Source organism: Aspergillus ruber (genome assembly GCF_000600275.1).
Source record: "Aspergillus ruber CBS 135680 unplaced genomic scaffold scaffold00001, whole genome shotgun sequence".
Taxonomy (NCBI): Eukaryota; Fungi; Ascomycota; class Eurotiomycetes; order Eurotiales; family Aspergillaceae; genus Aspergillus; species Aspergillus ruber.
Genome location: NW_024467297.1, coordinates 392,318 through 412,559, shown reverse-complemented (window position 1 = coordinate 412,559; position 20,242 = coordinate 392,318). Strand labels below are relative to the sequence as shown.

The 20,242-nt window shown below is 48.7% G+C and overlaps 10 protein-coding genes across 10 annotated transcripts; 3 read left to right on the top strand and 7 right to left on the bottom strand.

Moving 5' to 3' along the window:
- Window positions 1–477: 477 nt before the first annotated feature.
- EURHEDRAFT_534877 (uncharacterized protein) lies at window positions 478–1,417 on the bottom strand. The gene has a single exon (XM_040787310.1). It carries the CDS (start codon window positions 1,014–1,016, stop codon window positions 822–824), a length of 195 nt encoding a protein of 64 aa, XP_040643192.1. The 5' UTR covers window positions 1,017–1,417; the 3' UTR covers window positions 478–821.
- Window positions 1,418–1,982: 565 nt separating this feature from the next.
- EURHEDRAFT_382587 (uncharacterized protein) lies at window positions 1,983–2,701 on the bottom strand (the record flags this gene model as incomplete). Its single annotated transcript, XM_040779541.1, has 2 exons — window positions 2,188–2,701; window positions 1,983–2,136 (listed from the first exon to the last, which is right to left on the bottom strand). Coding segments are annotated over exons 1-2 (357 nt in total), but the record flags the coding sequence as incomplete, so codon positions are not given.
- A 239-nt stretch (window positions 2,702–2,940) lies between these two features.
- On the bottom strand, window positions 2,941–3,761 carry EURHEDRAFT_407468 (uncharacterized protein). Its single transcript, XM_040780558.1, has 2 exons — window positions 3,687–3,761; window positions 2,941–3,614 (listed from the first exon to the last, which is right to left on the bottom strand). Exon 2 carries the CDS (start codon window positions 3,582–3,584, stop codon window positions 3,114–3,116), a length of 471 nt encoding a protein of 156 aa, XP_040643190.1. The 5' UTR covers window positions 3,585–3,614; window positions 3,687–3,761; the 3' UTR covers window positions 2,941–3,113.
- Window positions 3,762–4,407: 646 nt separating this feature from the next.
- Window positions 4,408–5,886, bottom strand: EURHEDRAFT_445327 (splicing factor ESS-2 family protein; the record flags this gene model as incomplete). Its single annotated transcript, XM_040783525.1, has 2 exons — window positions 4,408–5,571; window positions 5,626–5,886. The coding sequence occupies 2 exons, from the start codon at window positions 5,884–5,886 to the stop codon at window positions 4,408–4,410; spliced, it is 1,425 nt and encodes a 474-aa protein (XP_040643189.1).
- A 963-nt stretch (window positions 5,887–6,849) lies between these two features.
- On the bottom strand, window positions 6,850–9,861 carry EURHEDRAFT_398685 (non-specific serine/threonine protein kinase; the record flags this gene model as incomplete). Its single annotated transcript, XM_040779864.1, has 4 exons — window positions 6,850–9,330; window positions 9,394–9,541; window positions 9,568–9,596; window positions 9,808–9,861. The coding sequence occupies 4 exons, from the start codon at window positions 9,859–9,861 to the stop codon at window positions 6,850–6,852; spliced, it is 2,712 nt and encodes a 903-aa protein (XP_040643188.1).
- Window positions 9,862–10,992: 1,131 nt separating this feature from the next.
- On the bottom strand, window positions 10,993–12,362 carry cdc43 (protein geranylgeranyltransferase type I subunit CDC43; the record flags this gene model as incomplete). Its single annotated transcript, XM_040783521.1, has 4 exons — window positions 10,993–11,129; window positions 11,179–11,287; window positions 11,338–11,705; window positions 11,729–12,362. 4 exons carry the CDS (start codon window positions 12,360–12,362, stop codon window positions 10,993–10,995), a joined length of 1,248 nt encoding a protein of 415 aa, XP_040643187.1.
- A 198-nt stretch (window positions 12,363–12,560) lies between these two features.
- EURHEDRAFT_490387 (uncharacterized protein) lies at window positions 12,561–13,457 on the top strand. The gene is made up of 3 exons (XM_040785634.1): window positions 12,561–12,755; window positions 12,822–13,214; window positions 13,261–13,457. The coding sequence occupies exons 1-3, from the start codon at window positions 12,618–12,620 to the stop codon at window positions 13,324–13,326; spliced, it is 597 nt and encodes a 198-aa protein (XP_040643186.1). The 5' UTR covers window positions 12,561–12,617; the 3' UTR covers window positions 13,327–13,457.
- A 94-nt stretch (window positions 13,458–13,551) lies between these two features.
- On the bottom strand, window positions 13,552–14,092 carry EURHEDRAFT_373434 (CFEM domain-containing protein; the record flags this gene model as incomplete). Its single annotated transcript, XM_040778535.1, has 2 exons — window positions 13,552–13,944; window positions 14,009–14,092. The coding sequence occupies 2 exons, from the start codon at window positions 14,090–14,092 to the stop codon at window positions 13,552–13,554; spliced, it is 477 nt and encodes a 158-aa protein (XP_040643185.1).
- A 1,333-nt stretch (window positions 14,093–15,425) lies between these two features.
- EURHEDRAFT_468810 (uncharacterized protein) lies at window positions 15,426–18,647 on the top strand. The gene is made up of 4 exons (XM_040785269.1): window positions 15,426–15,766; window positions 15,875–15,958; window positions 16,023–17,435; window positions 17,484–18,647. Exons 1-4 carry the CDS (start codon window positions 15,682–15,684, stop codon window positions 18,368–18,370), a joined length of 2,469 nt encoding a protein of 822 aa, XP_040643184.1. The 5' UTR covers window positions 15,426–15,681; the 3' UTR covers window positions 18,371–18,647.
- Window positions 18,648–18,844: 197 nt separating this feature from the next.
- On the top strand, window positions 18,845–20,113 carry EURHEDRAFT_407456 (uncharacterized protein). Its single transcript, XM_040780557.1, has 3 exons — window positions 18,845–19,039; window positions 19,089–19,551; window positions 19,602–20,113. Exons 1-3 carry the CDS (start codon window positions 18,957–18,959, stop codon window positions 20,088–20,090), a joined length of 1,035 nt encoding a protein of 344 aa, XP_040643183.1. The 5' UTR covers window positions 18,845–18,956; the 3' UTR covers window positions 20,091–20,113.
- Window positions 20,114–20,242: the final 129 nt, after the last annotated feature.

Here is a 20,242-nt window from a genome sequence, read left to right as displayed (position 1 = left end):
GCCTTGTATTATGCAGTCAGCAATGCACGATACTTGCCAGATCACGCTGGACCCATGTCTTCTTTGCATGTTTTTGTTGTCTTGTATGTCCTAGCTTGAAATGTTACATGGCCTCTCATGGTCGCCTGGTCGATTTCCCAAGTACTCAAGGCATAAATAGCACCTGGAGTCCTCTACTCCCGCATGTCTACAACTATCAAGATGTCTATATAATGCTTCATATATGCCCCTCTCCGGTGTCCGGACTATGCTCCATATCCGTCAGGCAGATATCTCTGTCTCCAGTTTGACGAAGCTGGAAGACATCTCAGATGTCCCCCAACGACGTTATGTGCGCCATCTAGCCATTAGAGAATCCGTTGAAGACAATCGAAGCCTCGGACTAGCAGGGCAATCTTCTCCCACCAGGACGACTAGCCATAATCTGGATTTGATTAATATATATTCAATGACTGATATATTGATTAATGGGGAGCATACTTTTGCAGTAGATGTCATTCCCATGGAGAAACAAATCTCATCAAAGTTATAGATATCCTGCTCATTAATACCATATTTGGCAATAGTATTCTGAACTAGCTGAAACAAATCCTTTATTATCTTTGGATCTTCACAAAGAGCACGTTGATAATCATATCTGCGGCTGTATTTGACTTACTTTCTTCATGATGGTCAATGAACCGCTGCACCCATTTCTCACCAATTGGTGGAGCTAACTTGAGGCGGCTTGATAAAAGCAGGGCAGCCATATCCTGTATGATATAAATCCTCGGAAGTACGCCACGACTATTTGCAGCTGATATTCATTCAAGAAGTGTAGATTATTCAGTATTGGTGAGTTTTCGGCCGTTTGGAGCCGAATCAACACGGGCGGCGCGTCCATTTAGTCGGGAAGATAACGTGGTTAAAGACACATTATATGCTGCTGCTGCTCGTATGCTTTTAAGACGGCCTAGTTTAAAAGCCTTCATTGCAAGCAGTATTCTGCCTTCTTTTTGAACAGATGAATCTGCCATTATGGGTGGCTTTTGGGGGGTTTAATTAATGGAACGTGTAGTAGGCATGAATTCGTGTCCCGCTCGGTGTCCGATCACGTTAGGAGCATTCTTTGTATTCATTGCTGGTTTGGCTGCGGTTGTCGGGGTAGTAGCAGAGAGCGCTTGCTAGGGAGAAGAGGGTGAGTAGGGTAAGCAGGAGGAAGCCATATTGCTGGCATTTTCTCATGTTGCAATTAAGATTGAAATGGATGATACTCCTGGATCTGGCAGTATGAAAAGTATGAGCAAAAGTTCAACGAAACGACAGACAACAGAAGAGCAGAAAAGATAAAAATCCGAAATGCCGGGGAATGCGCCTTGTCCCACACGAAATGCATATTCTCGTATCCCAAATAAGCAAAACGCCGGGCTAGTTCAAAATAACCTTAAATACCTGTGCCAACGAATAAAATAGTGTCCACAGTTAATATTTGAGCGGATATGGCCGCAAATCCAACTTTGATAACGCTTAAAACAGGCATTCATAATCAACAGCAATTGATAAGATGGCAACAATTCCAAGTGAAGAATTCGGACTCTAATCAACAACCCTAGTTGCTCACCTCATTAAAGTGTCTATCATCACTCCATGTACTTATGTGCTCAACATCACCGAAGTAGACGCGGCTCTGCATGTAACTCATGCCTTGTATCCTCCGCCCCAGCTGCTTTCTCATGCGCCATACCTTGCCCATTCATCTCCCCCGGGCTCGGGCCTGGACTCTGAACCGTGGCGTATCCCTGGTACCCAGACCCTACTATCGCCCCCGCTATATTGAATTCACCAATCTTGCTCAGCTGCCGGCGCTATCGTAGAATCCAAAATACAAATATGGCGAAATGGCACCCACGGCGACACCAACACCAATACTCGCTTTGGAGCCACCTGAGAGGATATTAGAGGATGGGGATGAGGGAAAATGGTATTGGTTGCCGTTGGAATACCGGTAGTAGCTGAGGCTGCCTGCTTGCCGAATTGGGCGGGGATATTGATTGCGCTGTCTGAATTACAGCAGGTTGTATTATCTACACCGTAGCACCATGTTTCCGAGGTGAGCGTGCCGTCGTAAGACGCCATATTGGTCGTGCTATCGTATCCCTATTCTCATATTAGCCAGCCGTCAGAAATCATAAGCGCAAGGGACCATACCGAAGTACAAACATCCAAACACCCATTCCGCCCCGGCGTCGTGCATGTGTTGCGCCAATACGTTAATTTTAAAGTAGAATCTCCGTTATCACGAGATATCAGTCCCTGGTTCATACAGAGCCCATTTGGGAGACATTGGTCTGCCGTGTGCCCGTCGTCATGGTTGCCGCCGAATGGAGTCGTGCGATTGAAGCCGCAGCACATTTTAACACCGTTTTTCTTAAAGGGGCATGCTCTGAATTCAAGGTCATTTCACTTGGTGCTGTTTGGGAAGTAGCAGTCGGTGGCAGCGCTAATGGTGAAGATGAGGGTGAGGACGAGAAGAGTGAGTGGATTTCGCATGCTGTAGAATGCAGTTTCGACTTAAGGCTAATCACAAGAGGTGGAGACAAAACACAAAATGGAATTGATAGGAGAAGTCTGTTGGGGGGAACGCGTAAATACGCACCGTCAGCCACTGTTCTCGTATTCGGAAAAAGCAGAAACGTCGGGTCAAAAACACATTGTATACTCGTGGCAACTGTTAGTCTATCCGTAGTACATATTAAATGGATATAAATGCAAGCCTAACCTTATACTGAAAAATAGGGTCCAACAAAGGTACAACGTGCCATAGCTCATGTACTGTATCATCGCTTTTCTTGGCGTAGAGTCCACATATGCTGTTATGCTTATATTATTATCTGCACTTGAGAATCATATAATGATATCTAGTGGAGTTTCTTGAGCAAGCAATGGTATCAAAGCTTTCTAGTGGACATCTCGCGGCCTCATGGCTGTTACTTAATCTAGCCCTAGTAAGTTGCCGAGTACACAGCACTTGTATAACGACCGACAATTATATACAGTTAATGTCAACTTTTATTATCATATAGAGATTATATCCAACCCATTGAAAATCTTAACCGTCATCATCCATAAAATCATCAGTGTACACCGTGTCCACCACCCGCAGACTCCCCAGATAACTCATGCCTCACATCCCCCGTCCCGGCCGGCTTCCCAACCCTATTTCCAACACCATTCCCTTCCAACTCCTGGGGCGACTGCACCGTAGCTTGCGCCTGGTATGGTGGCGCTGGTATTTCTACTGCCGCCATATCGGTATTAGTATTAGCATTATCGTTAGCAGCATCAGCAGCAGCATTCCTCCACCGTCTTCGCTGTATATGCCAAAACGCAACCCCGGCCGCTATAATGGCGATAACGCCCATGGCGACACCTACGCCGATTCCCGCCTTTGCTCCGTCTGAGAGGCCAGGGCTAGCCGTTGGTGATGGAAATGGATCGCCGAAATTAGCGGGAATGGTAAATGCTTTGTCTGAATTGCAACACTCTGAGTTGTCTGTGCCGCAGCACCAGGTTGTCGTATTTGGGAGACTGTTGCAGGCGGTCATTCGGACGGATTTGCTTTCATCGCCATTCTCCTTTTATTTCCAACCAGCCTTGTTAGCAAGTAAGGTGTGCATATTTATATATCCTTGCGTAGAGCACTGTACCGAAGGATCTGTACAAACAGGCAGACATCCTTCCTTCCATTTCGCTGCCGTGCACAGTCCACGCCAATAAGCAGTCCTATTTTCAACACTCCCATCTGTATTATTGACCAGTGAGACATTTAAGCAAAGCCCATTTGGAAGGCATAAATCCGCGGTAGTACCGTTATCGAGAGGGCCATATGGGGGATTTGAGCGGTTTGTGGCACAGCACATGCGGACGTTGTTTGATCCCACGTAGTCGTTACATGGTTCATATTCATTATTTCCAGGATAGCCGTCAGGGGTGTAACACTGTGCCTGTGAGATTGATATGAGAAGGGCAAGAGTGGTGATAAGAAGGATAGTGGAGTCTTGTTGGTGTTCTTTCATATTGTAACTGCGGTTAAGCTAGACCTTTAGGCTCTGGAAGTATGAAACCCGGGAGGGAAGGAAGAAAGTGAGGCATAGAAGGATAAGGGGGACGAGGGGAATAAAAAGTTAACAATCTGTTGAGGGGCATGGCATAGAAAGAGGGACTCTGTAAGCAAGCCTCGTTCTACTGTCAGCATAAGCGACACTGATCTGCTTTCGTATCGAGAAAAAGCAAAAGAGACATTGGGCTATAACAATAATATCATATTCCCGTGTCGACAAATAATAACGGGATGTCTTGCAGGCAAAACCATAGACGCTATGCAAACACACACGCAGGGCGACGTCATCAATCATAAGAGCATGGTAATCACTTTCTCTTCGGCGTAGGAGTCCACATATTCTTTAAATTCGATGAAGAAGATGAAGAAGACGCCCGTGGCGTACTTCCTACCCTTCGTAACAACATTTGAGCAGCCGGAGTCAACATTTTCCCACCATTCTCAGCACTACCCGATGCAGGGGTACGTAGACCATAATCCAGTCGTGGACTACTAGTAAACCGCGGGTTCACAGGGGTCTTCATTGTGTTGGTTTTTTCTGTGCGTTTGGTCCGAGTAATGCGGTCGACCATGCGGTGGTGCAGATCTTCTCGTTTGCGGTTTTGGCGGATGTTGAATGGATTTGGCGTTGCGTCTCCTAGTCCTAGTAGAGTGAGGTCATCTGAGTTGTCGTTATTTTCAGATTTTGATGTCGGATACTTAGGTTCATCCTCGTCTACAAATGCATAACCGTTCACTCGCGGCGTCTCTCCACCAACATAACTCCCCGCTCCAGCTTCCGTCTCTGTAAATCGTGGCCGCCCAGCAATAGCATCTTGAATGGCCGAAATTGCCGGAGAAGGAGGCGGTTGACTCCTCTCTTCTGCAGAAGATGTAGTAGGCAATCTTGTATTTTGATACACCACACGCTTAGGACCTGCCCGCGACGCAGCCTCCGCCTTCTGCTGACCCGTCTCATGTATATCCTCAACCGACGACGGAAGAAACATCAGAGAGTTCTCTGGTTTAGCATCCCACGCATCCGGTTTCGCCGGTCGAGCATCAAGATTAGTTTTGATTTCTTTATCCGCATCCTCACCACCCGCCGTTATCGCCAAAGTTGGATTCCCACCCTGCGCAGCAATCCGCTTATTCTCCATCGTGCGATGCGCAATCTGCCGCGCAGACGGGACCTTATTCTCGTTCCAAATCCAAGCATATTTATCGCGCTTTTTCGTATTCTGCCGGTCCATAAGCTTGTTGAACGACTCGTTATCTTCGCTGGTGTATTTCGCCTGGAACGCGAGGAGACTCATATTCGATACATTGGGGATTTCTCTATGCGGTTCTTTTGTAGTTGTAGCTGTCGATGTTGTGGTGGCCATCGACGCCACCGACATGGGCGTATCACCCCCCCAACCCCTAGGCGTTTCTCCCCCGTCCCCCGTAAACCGCAGTGTCGCATCACCACTATCACCTCCTGCAACACTCCCCTCTCTGAACCTCATGGTCGCCTTCTTCCCCTCACCGGCACCATTTTTAGCCACATAATCCGCAAGTTTTCTCTTCGAGCTCGCGATCCACGCTTTATCTTTCGACTCCAGCGCTTCCAGATACTCCTGCTTCAGCTGTGTTTCGAGTAAGCCGGGAAAGAAATCGCGCGAAATAATCTCCGATAATGCGTTTGTGTAAATTTCTTCGTCGAGGATGGTGGAGGGTCGTTTGATTCGTTTCGGGGGAGGAGGTGGTGGCATGAGTTGTTGTTCGGCATGGCGTTTTGTGAGTGCTCGGGAGGGCGTGTTTGCCATTGTGGAGGTGAGGGAAAGGATCAAGTATTATTAGAATGCTTTAGGCATTAAGAGGGTATGCAAGGTATCAAAACAGAGTGAAGAGTGTATGTTCAGTTCATGTGGTGACTGCGGAGGATGAAGATGAAGTTGATGGACAAAGTAACAGCAGTGGCGGCGGAGATGATCTAATCCTACCTCCTGCCTAAATAGTAACTACTACAAACAAATATCTAAATATTGAATCAGAATGCCAATATTACACTGTATCTATTTGTGTAACGTTCAATGCCTCGTACGCCAATTGCAGTAATAGTTATATTAGTATTCTTACAATCAAGAGTCTCAATGAAGTAAAGAAATCAGGTTAATCAAATCTAAAAATACACACATACATGAATACATGTACAAGGCACATATATGTATATATAACACGAAGCAAGATATAGCAGAAAACAGGCAATGAATGGCTGTATAGTAGGAGAGGGTCGGAAAGGACACTGTGCCTGTTCCAGGAACCAGCCCTGCAAGGCAACTTCTATGTAATAGGAACGGGGAGAAAAGCAAGCATATACCAGGCAATTCCGAAGGTATCATCATAAAGAGAACGCAGTTAAATCAAAACCACTCCAGAGATGCATGCATACAATTGGGCTATAAAAAAACGAGAAAAGAAATATAGGATAGAAAGAATGGTGTTTTGAACCACAGGAATCACAAAAAGGGAGTGTATATGAATGAAGGATTTGAGCAGGCCGGCCTTTCCGACCACGCGCATATATAATAAACAAAAAGGAAAGGAAAACGAAGGCGTCAGGTGACATGGGTAGAGAAACGATTATAACCAATCCAAAATGCTTGAGTATATCCAAACAAAAAAGCGCCGTCGAGCCGCATGAAGGGGTATAAAAGCGTGCAAAAAGACAAATGAACAATGAACAGATGCTGTCGATGTCGAGTTTTGAGTTGATTAGAATAAAAGGCTCACTTAGCAGAAGCAACAGGCGTCAAGGAAGCGCTGTCCTTCGGGTCCTCTTCATCAGTAGACTCCGCTACCACTGGTGGTCTTGCCGCTCGCAAAGACGAAGAGCGAGGAGGACGTGATGGACTGGAACGAATGTCTGGAGCAGGAGCGAGAGATGCCTTCCGAAGAGTTGGCGAACTCGGCTCCTCCTCAGGTCCACTGAAAGCATCCACTTCCTCGATTTCCTCGTCCTCAGCATCCTCTTCTTCCTCAATGATTTGGCTCTTCCGCGCGGTAGGCCGTGCGGCAGCAGCGGCAGCAGCAGATTCTGGAACGATAGCACCACTCGGGAACTCGGTGCCAGCCATCCCACCAGACACCATGAGGTTGGCTGTGTGGACCATCGGACCCTTAAATGTAGACCGTTTCCGCCGGGCAAACACAAGACTTGATGAAGGGGAAGCAAGCAGCGGCGCCGGTGCCGCTTCGTTGAACATCGAGTGCATTCTTGGCGTGTCGTTCGAGTCCCGAAATCCATTATCATTAAGGTAATTATTATTATTTCCTCTTACAAGGCGAATATTGCTAGGGAATCGAGACGACGCACCTGGAGTCGTCGGGAGCACCTTGATAGACGAGTGGGGAGATTTGGTCGGGCGAGCTGTAGGTGTCGAGGCAGATGCAACGCTGTTTGACGAAACAGATGATGCCTTTGAGTGCGTATGAGCATGGTGAATGCTGCGGATGGAAGATATCGAGGATGAAGTAGATTTGCGACCTCGCAAGCCCGTTGAGGAGCGCCGGTAAGAGCCTCTAGGCGTAATCGGGGACGGTGACAACGAATTGCGGTGACTGCGGTGACTGGTGCTAAGAGGTCGAGGTTGCCGGGGGAATGAATGACGATGGTTCTGATACGATGCGCTGCTTGGAGCCAGACTGCTGGCGTTCGATGCACGCTTGATTTGAGTGGGAGTCGTCACTTCCTCAGGTGGAACAGCTGTAGGCGATGTTGCGGAGGCAGGTTTCTTGTTGGTGTCCTGGCTCTTGGCAGGGCTCAACTTGTCCGAAAAGAGCTTGCGATGATGTCCGCCCGCTTGACCAGCGGCTTTTGCATGAGGTGATTTGGCTCTCTTTGCAGACTCCACGAACCAGTGCTTCAATGAGGCCAATTGACTGATAATGGGGTAGTTGTGACGACGGCCTGTGCGACGCCGGAAAAGCCCCCCATTGTGCTGCATCAGCTCGGGTTGGGAAGCACTGACGTGTAACCTGCTCTGTCGTTGGCCTTGCTTGTCTTTGGGAGGTGGCATTGGGCGATGCCTAGTCGAACTGACGGAGCGAATGGAGACCTTATCGGCGGAAGGAGGAGGGGGAGTACCAAGATCGGCCGGTAGTGCAGGGGTGGGCTCGGGCAGACTAGGTAGTTCAGGCACAGCAAGTTGGGATGGAAGACTCCTTCTATCCCTTCTCCCGCGGTCCTGAAGGGCAGTGCCTGAAGCTGGCTGTGGTTGACCTTCTTCGTCGACTTCAACAAGCGCAGCAGATAGTCTTTCCAACCGACTACTAGCAGCACTCAACCGGCGTATATTTTTGGCCTCTGCTTCGCGTTCTCGTCGCTTCCGCTCTCGCTTCTGCTCTTTCCGTTGCTCCTTTTCGATCAATAACGCCCACCATCCAGCGAGCGGGTCGCATTTTTGCGCAAGCACACTTTCAATAACTTCATCGATGTTGACACCAGCGCTTTTCATCCGCTGTAGAGTGGTCTTCTCTAACGGGGTTGTGAATGCGGAAGGTCGAGGAATCTTCAGAATCGCAAGTTGTTCGGGAGCGTGTTCGGAAAGGAAAGGATGTGCTAAGATTTCGCTCAAGCTCGGTCGAATAAGCGGGCGTTTGGACAGAAGCAGGTTGATGAGGGCTTTGGCGTCATCGGGGAACTTTTCATTGAATGTCGGCTCCTCGGAAAGAATCTTGGCCTTGGTGACTTGGTCATCATCCTCGTCGAACGGTAATTCTCCCGCAAGAAGCGCATATAGTATAATTCCCAAGCTCCAAACATCCACCTTCTCGCCGGCATACTTTTCGCCCTTGAGCATCTCGGGGGCGCTGTAGCAAATAGTACCACAGAAAGTCTGCAGATAGCTTGCCTTGCCCTCATATTCCCGCGTGAACCCAAAATCACAAAGCTTGACGTTCTCGTGCTTGTCGAGTAAGATGTTCTCTAGTTTGAGATCTCGGTGGACGCATGACTTGCTGTGAACATATGCGACTGCGCCGACAAGCTGCGTGAATATTCTCTTGACCTTATCAACGGGCAACGGGCCATGGCGCAGAAGGTAATTGTAGAGTTCGTCACCCGGACAATATTCCAACACCAACCAGACCAGCTTCTCTGTCACGACAACTTCATAAAGGCGAGCGATGTGAGGGTGGAGGAATTGGCGATGGTGATGGATTTCACGAACTAGGTTGGTATCTTCGCGAGGCGACGACTTGAGCACAACCTATAGTAGAAACCCCCAGTCAGAACCTTAACCTAACACAGCATATATGTGCAGAGTACGTACCTTGGATCCATTGGTGAGTTTGTGAGACGCGAGGTAGACCTTGCCAAAGGAGCCCTTTCCGATCAACTTCCCCACAGTATAATTTCCTACAGACCTGAGGTCCTTTGACGAGAACTCTCTGAGGACGAACTCAGCACTTTGACTATCACTGAACAACCGCGAAATATGACTTACTGTAGGAGCTCATTGTAGGAGTGGGCAAGCTGTGAACAACCGCACAACAGCCCAACGTCAGCCAAGCGTTCATGCAAGATTGCGGATAAGGAAAGCAAGTAACCAAAGCATTGACTCGACCCGGGTTGCCTTTCCCGGATACCAGACCAACGCAGTGGAAGATAATATGCAGAGGGGCGTGGTATTAAAAAGTGAAAATAGCCATTTCAGTTACCCCGGGGAACTTGAACAAGTACGGACCTTTTCCTTTTGCTTCTGGGCTTGAACCTCCGCTCTTGTCCTGGCAGGCGGCATGTGTTAGGTGATTATTTCCGTCCGATTAACGATGAACAACGGACGATTGTAAGTGCGTGAAATCGTAGGAATGATAAGGAGGGACAGAATAATATTCGATTAATTGCGGGTGCCATCCAACCCCAGCGAAATGAACCGGATACTTATTCGGTATATGGAGTATGGCGACGGAGGCGACACGGAGAACGAAACAAGGGAATCGATCGAGTCGGGACGCGATGGTCTTTGTAATATATTTTGAAATCGACGGAGGCAACGGCAGAGACACTTCAATTCAGGAGTTGTTCTTGTCTTTTTTATTTTTATTTTTATTTTGTAAAATCTGAGTTTCGCCGCAACGGGTGTTCGTTCGGGCAGGATGGGAGAGTAACCTTGGAACGGTGAGATCTCAAGAGGAGATACAAAAATCTATATTGTTGTCGCTAAAGAGTTAGACAGAATGTTAGAGAGTGTGAAAAGAAAGTAGAGTGGAAACAAGAAAAGGTAGCGAGGTTGGGGGGAAAAGTAAGAGGTTGAAGATGCAGTACTTTCTGGAGGCAAGAAGTTCAGGAGGAGGCGAGGAATGACTGCCTCAGTCCAGGACAACAAAAGTGTCAAGGAAATGACAGGACACCACAAAAGAGAACAAACTACGTGCCGATAATAAGTAATTTTACCCATGCAATGAGATCATTTCAATCTATCTTCATTTATTTGCTTCTAATTCGCTTCTTTTGACATTCTGAGCTCCCCGAACGTGGGCCGTTGATCCCGGGATTCCAACGGTTCATACCTCGCATGGCGCGGAGTCTTTTTCTTCAGAGATGTCAATGCTGATATTGGCATTGTATCTAATTCGCCTCTAATCCTAATCAAATACTGTAATTGTTTCTCAAATGCGCTCTATACTGTATACAAAAAAGGACTTGCAGAGTCTCGTGCCCCTGAGTATAAATTTAGATCGCTGAGCTGGCCCATCTTCATCTTCAGTCTAGCATCTCTAGCGTCTTCTGCGCACGTCACGGTCTGAGATACGGTCAACTCGGAAACCAGTTTAGGGATAGCATTAGATTAGAGCTCACAATTTAATACCGAATTGTCAATTAAAAGATTAAAGGATACCGCGGGTTCGACGTATCCCATACAATTAACCTACGCCTGCCACCAAGGCAAGGAATGAAGATGCTGGATTCCCCGGTGAGTCGTACACGTAGCCGGATCAACCGAATTTAACCCGGGCTCTCCTTCAAATGCTAGCGATACCAGCCCGAAGTACGAGTGTAGAAGATCTGTCCAGTCAATCACAACTCATCTAGAGATGGTGAGGCGCTAGCTTACCTGGTGGTTCCCCAACTCCTTTCCCAAACCCTCCAATAAGGTGCTGGGTCTTCTCGAGAAGATATCGCCGATTACGAGCAGCATCAACCAGAGCTAACCGGCCCAGCATCTTCATCGCATTAGCCTCAATCACTCAACCTAATTGCTGAAGGGACTTACTGCCAGAGTAGCCGTGTTCCAAAACGAATAACATGTATCCGCAGCCTTGTTACTCCGTCCGTTAAATCCAGCCCATTGCAAAACCTCTTCCGTCGGTGGTTCTATCGGAGGTAATGCGTCCACCTTGCCATTGAGACGGAGCGCTTCGACCGCTTGAGAGAGATTTCCTTGTGTCTTATTGGAACGAGCTGGTTGCTCTTCGTCGTCTTCACCAAGGTCAGACGTCTGTCTCGAGACCAGCCACCGGAGCAGCGATTCAAACTCCTCTGAACCAGGAGTGAGAACCGGAGCAGGCTTATCGGTTTTTAGAAACATTAAAGCCCCAATAGCGCAATAGGTCAGGCCCGCTGGGATCGTAAGTAAATGTACTCCGAAGGAAGGAGAAGCATACCGTGAGATTCGCAAAAAGGTGACTCTGACATGCCACCATCATACGTCTGACAGGCTTCAATAAAAGCCACCAACCGGGGCACATCAATATCTTCCACACCCTCAAAATCTTGCCCCCGTTTCCCTTGAAGGATATATCGCGTTCCTGCAGCGAAACAACAAAACCGCAAGTCCCTCCCACCCTCAATCTCCCCATCCGGCCCAACAATATCTCCAAAACTCCCATCTTCGCGCTGCAATCGCGGCAGCCATTGTAGACACTCAACCCGCTTAACCCGCGACAAATCATCCCCTAAAATAATCAAGAGCACTAGCGCAAAAAAGGTCGAGGGGATACTCGCGGGATCCCAGGACGCATTCTCAAGTGTCCGTCTCTCGATCCCAAAGTCAGTCCCGGTGAATCCTCGAAAACCCCCGGTTGGCACTTGGCAGTGGTAGATCCACTCGATGTAGCCTTGTCGCTCTTCGGAAGTGGTTTCGTCGTGGAGGACGCCGAGGATGTCTAGGCCTGCGATCGTGAAGAAGGCGAGGAGCATACGATTGGAGTCATTGCCGGTGTAGAGGTTTGGAAGGAAGGTCTTGAGGCATCGGCGGTAGTATTTGATGTGACGGTCTTTGTTGAACACGGCCGACATTTTGTCTATTGGGTAAATGTCAGTTCACAAATATTCCACACAGCCTTATAAGATCAATCGCAATATATAATAACAAAGCGTGCCGTTGTCTTGAGGGGCTGAATGGGAATGAGTTGCGATAACTGACCATCGGAGTTAAGCACTAACCCCACATGAAAACACGGAGTTTCTTCTAGCCAAGTACATCTCTTCTTCCAGACTACCTCCTCCAATTTCTCAACTTATCTCAATATATCGTCTTAGCAAGAGCCTAAAATGGCTCTTTTATCATCTAAGACTCTCATTCAAGGACACGCCCTGTTCCTTTTCCTCCTCGCCGTGTACCTCACCAAATCCCCAAATATCATCATCGAGTCTGATCTCGTGTTTATGCTGGGAGAGCTCCTGCACATAGTACGTTTTCCTACAATCCAATCCACCTCTAAACATTACAAGAGAATTCTAACAAAATGATAACAGGATGCAGCACCCAGCTTCTCCCGCCCCCAATCCCCCTTCGCCCTCTGCGGCATTCTTCTCGTAGCCGACGCCCTCGTCGACCTCGTCCTCATCACCAAAATCCCGACAATCAACGAAATAATCGCCACCGCAGAAGCATCTCGCTACCAATCCTCCGTGACAACCCCAGGCGTGATGCGCGCAAACCCGTTCGTCACGCGTCTGGCCACATTGTACAGTGAGATTTGGACATTGCTGTCTGCTTCGCGGTTCTGTTTGTTCTTTGCGGTGTCATTTTTCGTTTATCAGAGTAACCCGGTGGCTTGGGGAGTTGAGACTGGGTCTGGGTTGGATCAATTGAAGAATCGGGTGGTTTTTACGTATGGGTTTATGGAGATGATGTTTTGGCTTTGGGTATGTTTTCTTGTTTTTCTTGGGAAGGGTAATGCTGACCTTTTAGATTTACCTCACTCTCCGAGAAGAACGACAGGAATTGGTTTCTCGATTTGTGGGGCATGATGAATAGATGGGTACCGTTATACTAATCAATAGAGGGCATAGAATTAATCGATTTTTATACATTCCTACGATCCCAACCTCTGAATCTGACTTGAGTAATGACTGAATTATGGGTATTAAAATTACGCTAGATCGACCCCTAAGTTCATGATATCGTCGAAAAAAAAATCCATCCATCCTTCATCGTCCGTCCGTTCAGTTCCGAATCAAACCCAAAACGCAAGGATAAAATTTATGCCAGGAAAGCAAAAGCAGCAGCCCCAACAGCCGCAATGATTGAAGCATCCTTGTTGTAAACAAGTGCAGCACCACCAGTCTCAGTGGCAGAGGCCGAGCTGCTCGAGCTGCTGCTGGACGAGGCAGAAGAGTCAGACGAGGCAGTGGACGAAGACGAAGAGCCGGTGGAGCTAGCGCTGGCAGCGCAGGTAGCGGTCTTGGGCAAGTCTTTGACGCCAACACCGCTGCAGAGCTTCTCGGTGAACTCCACGGCTTTCTTGGCGTCGTCCTCACCGCACTCCTTTGAGATACAGCAGGCGGTGTCGGCGACATAGACAGGGTCTTCGCAGGCGCACTTGGCGTCAAGCTTGCCGCAGTGGTCGGGGGGGGTACCGAGGCCGCATTTCGCCTGATGTACATATTAGTAATGTTCACGATGGGAACATGGACATGGAATTGCATGGATGGCATACGGCGCAAGTAGGAATGTCCTTCAAGCTGATCTCGGCAGCAGCAGCAGTGGCTGCGAGGAAGAGAGAGACGTAGGCGAACTTCATTGTGATGGTTGTGGTAAGAAAGAGTGACCGGATGGACTGGATGAAGGAATGGCAGGGCGATCTAGCAGGGGGGAACTAAGAGAGCGTGTGTGAAGAAGAGAATGATTGACGAGTGGACGCCGTGAATTATATAGGTGACAGCAGTAGTGAGCGCGATTTGACATACATCCATCCCCTATGAGGAGAAGAAACCCCAACACAATTGCCCCATTAACTCAAATAAACATATTGGACTCGAAACCACGGGACTGGCTCAGAGCCCCACGATGGGCGATAAGCGCTACCGAATCGGGTAAAAGATGAAGATATTCTCATTTCAATAAACTCGGCGACGGAGACGGTCTCTCATAGTCTGCACCAAAGAACCACCCCTGAACATCCATGACTCGGGGCATTGTACTGATCTTTTCTCTTTCAAGTAACACTCTTACCATAGGTTTTCTCAACACAGGGAACTTTGTCTGTGCTTCTGGACCAACCCTTTGAGCCTATCGGCTGTGGGCAGTCTATGTACCGGCTCGACTCCAACTCTACCGCACAATGTACTCCGGAATACTCTGAAGGTACCCTCGTTCTTAAAGTATGTTATGCTACCGACAAGGATTGCACTCCAAAACGAGCATTGTCTCAATAACGATCTCCAACAGTTCCCGTAAAGCGTATCCAGTGTGTTTTTCCGTGATCGCAACAGAGGGTTTAAGAGAAAATAGTGAAAAGTCTCTATCGTGAGGGGAACTGCCAAGACGTACAGTACTCGGTACTATACGAGTCATTTTATTGCTGTACGTGCTTATCCATATGGCTGCAGACTTTAACCTCGCCGTCGCAGATCGTCCGGGCGTGGCTCGGCGCATTAGGGGTGTCCTTATGGTGGCTTATGCCTTGTTCATAACCTAGAGATGCAAGCGAGAAGAAGATAAATGGCATCCAGTGTCGTTCTGATGTTCTGTTTGACATGCGGTAGATCATCCGTTGGATGTACAGTACATAGTATGGGTGACAGAGGAGGTGCTACCTATTGGGGTTATGGCACCGAGCGAGTCGGTCCAAGGAGATCTCTAGATTACCGATCGCTTGGATAATGTAGTCCGGCGTAGCACTACATATGACGGTCTCATATATCCTTATATATAGTCTACTATACGGAACATTATCCTCGACTATGTAATTATGAATGTACAACCGACCGATTACTACCGAAACCTGCCAGGGCAGTGCATAAGTTTCCGAAAACGGAAATGCAGCATGGATGCAACTGAGCGTCCTGAGTGTAATGCATTTTTCACTTCTTCGCATCTTCCCACCCAATTCTACCATGTTGTTACTATTCTCGTGACATCATGAGAAATCGCATTCGCAGACCGAGTGACATCATGGCCCGGGCACTAAGACAGTAAACTTCCGGACTTCCATCCCAGCAGCCCTTCATCATCTTCTTTCCTTGGTCTTACCCCTCCTTCTTTTCTTTTCCTCTTTTCTCTCTCCTTTCTTCCTTCTCCTGTTCGCTTGATTTCCCGGTTCAGGAATGCCCGTTGTCAATATATACCTTACTATCCTGCCTGATCGTGTCGCAGTTCCCATTTATCGCCATGGCAAGTGAGTCCGCCGGAGCTGCCGTGGCTTCTCAGCACGCTTCGATACCGCGTTCCCGGTCAACTCGTCTGGCAGACCAGGGTGAGTATCTGCTCTTTGTCGTAGTCGTGGTTTCATTGTTGCCTCTACGGCGGTGTAAAGATCATAATTGAGAATCCAGAACTAACGCACGGTTCGTCGCGCGATCAGCCGCCTCTGCTGCACTATACGTGACCCACCCAGATCGTCGATTATCTGTTCGCGAACCTGCTGCCGCCAATACCCAGCTGTTCCGTGAGCATTACCATTATCCTACAATTGCATGCCCAATGCGAGTATTGACCGTTTGTGTCGCTAGGTGATTCAACCGGACATCTCGATCTCAGCAGTGCGTCTGCTTCAGCTGCCATCCTCGCCCACACGAGAAGTAAACCGTTCGAAGTCTGGAGACCAACTGCGCAACCCGTTGCGGAAAAGGCTGCCTACCATGCCCGCGACTACCGTGCTCCTGAAGCCATATATGTGGCCAAAGCGACCCCAGAAGGACACAAGGCCGCGACATCAGCCGTCAGAGACCGTCGATCGATTACGAGCATCCCTGCAACACCTACCGGTGTGAATCTGGATCTTCCCGAGGCTGAGCGGACAGCTGGCCTCCAACGACGAGCGAGCGAACAGGAAAAGGCACGTCTAGCTGCGACGGGAGCATACAATATGAGCAGGAGACGAGCCAGCACAACCCCAACTAAACCCCTCGTCCCAGAAAGCCAACCTCTTGCAGCCTTGGCAGCTGGTGCATCACATGGAACGGTCCAGGATCCTAGTACAATTAACCCATTGGAGGACTTGGACGCTACCAATGAAGCGAGTAGGCTTACGCACTTGACCAACACCGACGCCCAACTATACGGCTCGCGTCCACGCTTTCCTGACGACCCGGAGGAATTGAGAAGAAGAAATGTGCAGCGAGCTGCGGTGGTTTCTATGTCACGCGACATGTACAATATTATCGAGTCAAATGAAGAAAAACCGGGTACGGCTGCATATGCGGCTCAGATAACACAAGGTCGCGCACGCTCGCAGAAGTCGCTTCAGCAAGATGGCACCTTAAACCAGGCAGTGCAACAGGCACTCAATATACAAGGTGTCGCACACAAACGAGCCCAGGAGAAATTGGCCATGATGCACGACGAAAATGCTGCCTTCCAGGAATATTACGGCACGACTCCTCAGCCCCCACGTCCTACCTTGAGCGTTCTTCGAAGAAGAGCGTCCAATGACACGGACATGGAGCGATCCAAAGAGATCCGGTACCAGATGTCATCGTTGCGGACCAAGCTTGATGCAGTGGATGAAAAGCGAGAGAGTGACCGTTCTCAGCTCATGGAAGCTGCCAGGAGGAATGTGGACGCCGCAATCCAAGACATGGATCAGTGGGTCTATACCTCGACTGGTCGAGCGCCACCATCTGTGTGGGAGAAATACGAAGAAACGGCCGAGGAGCGTCTGAAGGAAGAGCAACAACAGCAAGCTCAAGCGGAATATCCCGATCGAGTCAACATCGGTGCGCAACGGTACATGGACATGGCAGATGTTGAGGCCGTTGCCCGGTCTCGGGTTCAGCCTACTCTGAACGAAATTCATGACCACGCAGAGAAACAGAGAGCCAAGGAGATGGAAGAACGTCTAGACACGGAGCAGAGACAAAGACGTGAAGCTACCGAGCGGCAGAGGGAGGCTGAATTGAAAGCTGAGGAGAGGCGGATGAGAGGTAATTTATCTTTCTTATGAGATGATAGAATCGATCTAACTCTACCAGAATCCCTGAAGAAAGAACCGAAAAGCAAAAAGTCGAAGCGAGGTCGTGCCCAAGAACCGCCTGCTGAAAAGGCAGAAGCCACCGGAGCTATAGGAGCCGGAGCTGGAGTTGGCGCTGGTGCTAGTGCTGAACCAGAAGCGCCCGCCGACAGCGCGACGTCAGGAGAAAATTTACCTGAAATGTTTCGATCCCAGACTGCTGAAGGAGAAAACGGACTCGTGGTGCCTATCGCTGCAGCGGAAGAAGCACAGCCGCGCAGATCTGAATCAAAATTGAAGAGTTGGTTCCGTAGCCGACGTCGCACAGGCCGTGGATCCCGGGGTGGACGGGCAACCGAAGCAGCCAAGGAACAACCCCAGAAAGAAACAAGTACAGTACCCGCTACTGGCACCGGCGCCGGTACTGCTGAAGCAGCCGAAGGAAATGAAAGCGCTGAAGAAGTGGAGGTTACAGGTGGTAGGGAGCGTTCTCGAAGTGCAGCACTCAGTTCGCACCCGATTACTGGTGATGAATTAAACGAGATGCAGCGTCGACGGTCTTCCGTGCTCAGCGTCAATGACGAAGCTCCGCGGCGGCCAGCTACAAAAGAGAATGGGAATGGAAACCGACGATCTTCCTGGTTCCGGAACGGCCTGATGAAGTCCTTCTCACGGAATAGCGAGTCCAGGACGAACGGCAACGGCGTCGCAGCCGCAGGGACAACATCAAGGAAGGGCTCAAAGAACTCCGAGGTAGCTGAATCTTCCAACGCTCGACAAGCTTCAACTGCAGACCGAGGCGAACTTCGCGAAAGTGCCGCTGAGCAGGGCTTGCCTGCACCACCTGCCATTGGCAAGGAGGCGAGTAATAGCACTGCTCGGGAGTCACGATTTTCAGAAGATCTGTAATTAGTCTTTATTTTTTTTTTTCTTTCTTTCTCTTTTTCTTCTGTTCTTTTGTTCTTGTCTATTTTGTTTAATACCTTTCTGTCCTTCACGTCTCTATGAAGATGTACGGCGTCAGTTGTAGTTTTGGTTCGGGATCGGTCTTTACTTGGGATGATATTACTGCAATATTTGTGGAGGCGTTCAGATGTTCGTACATATGCCTAATATACAAAAAGGATATGATTCTAGTTTACCCAAAAGGGAAGTCGTGGGATTCTTCGCCGTAAGCCACACCGGTGCCATAACAATAATATAACAGAGAGCAGACTGACTCCATCTATTTATCAATCTCCAGGTAGAAAGAAAAATAGGAGAAAACATGCATTGACGGTGGAGAAAAATCTTCTGATGACTAAGCACAAGTGAGACATGAGGGCTATCAGCATGAATTGTCGTACTCGGCGGAGGATACAAGGATCAACTAGTGCCGGCATGACCGACTCTAAGCTCGATAGTGTACAGCTGTTAGACCCACTGTGTATTGAAAAGTTGTCACTTTCTTGTTCTCTTCCTTTTCTTCGACAATGGATGAACCAGATGAGGCATCATGTATAGACCAACGGCTAAGAATGAATGGTGGTTTTGTGGGACTCTCACTGTCCAAGCTCTTATAATTACCGCGCTTGAAGCGTAAGTCATGCCATCAAGCAAGCGAGCTCAAACCATCTAACAAGGACAGGTATATTTTCGTGGAATGGGAGTTATGGGTAACCCCCAACATCACACAAGTCCCCATCTCCTACCTCGTCCCAATAGGCATGGGGATCCTGGTATTCGCCTGTGTCTACGAAGTAATCCTCGCGCTTGACGCCATACACAACAAGAACAACATCCTGCTGTTTGCAATCTGCGTGTCCAACGTGTGCAGTAACATCTTTGCTGTGATGCGGTGCATCTCGATGCGAGACACCACCACTAGGCTGTCCGCGCAGAGTGCGGAGTCGACTCCTGCGTTGGTGAGTTCCTCTTGGAGCGTGTGGCCGAGGATTCAACTGGCAGAGATCCTTGTCCCTGTTATCACGGGCCTGGGGACGTTTGTGCTGTGGCCGTGTGCGTATTATCTGCATAGGGAGTATTCGTGGGCAATTTATAAGTGTGTTCATGGAAGTTCGGAGATTCGGATGCGATATCTGGCTTATGAAGTTCGTTCCCTCCCTATGAATGGAAGAATAAATGGAGTTAATGGATACAGATCTACCTCGTTTTAATCAAACTCGACTTCTACTTCCTAGTCGGCTTCATCATCCAATACGACCTGGTCGACGTGCACTTCAACGAACCCGAATACACTCTAACCATGCTCATCATCCCAGCCGCATTTGTCGTCATGGTTCTCGGAATCTACTTTGTGCAGCACGAGCGCACCCTCTGCATGATTCCTATCGTTACATGCTACCTAGGCCTAATCACCTACCTGCTCAGTCGGATCATCGTGCTTTGCGGAGACGGTTTACGCGCCAACACAGCCGGGAAAGATATGATGCTTCTTTTTGCATTTATAACGCTGGTATTTACAACGCTGACACTTGTGTGTGCAATTATATGTATGGTAAATTTCAATCGCGGGTTGAAGATTGTTAACATGAAGCGAAAGGATGTTGCAAGGGAGTCGTATATGATGAGGGGCGTGGGGGCTAATACTTCTTATCAGGGGCGGATGTCGCGGATATCATTGGTTTAGATCATATAGTAATAAATTCTGGATAACTAACATACCTTTTTGTAATGGTCGAACGTTGTATGTTGTCCACCGCTACTCCATACTTGGGATCTGCGGATAAGGCTGTCTTAGCTTGGGCTAAATAACCGCTGTCTGCCTTATCGCCTTATCTC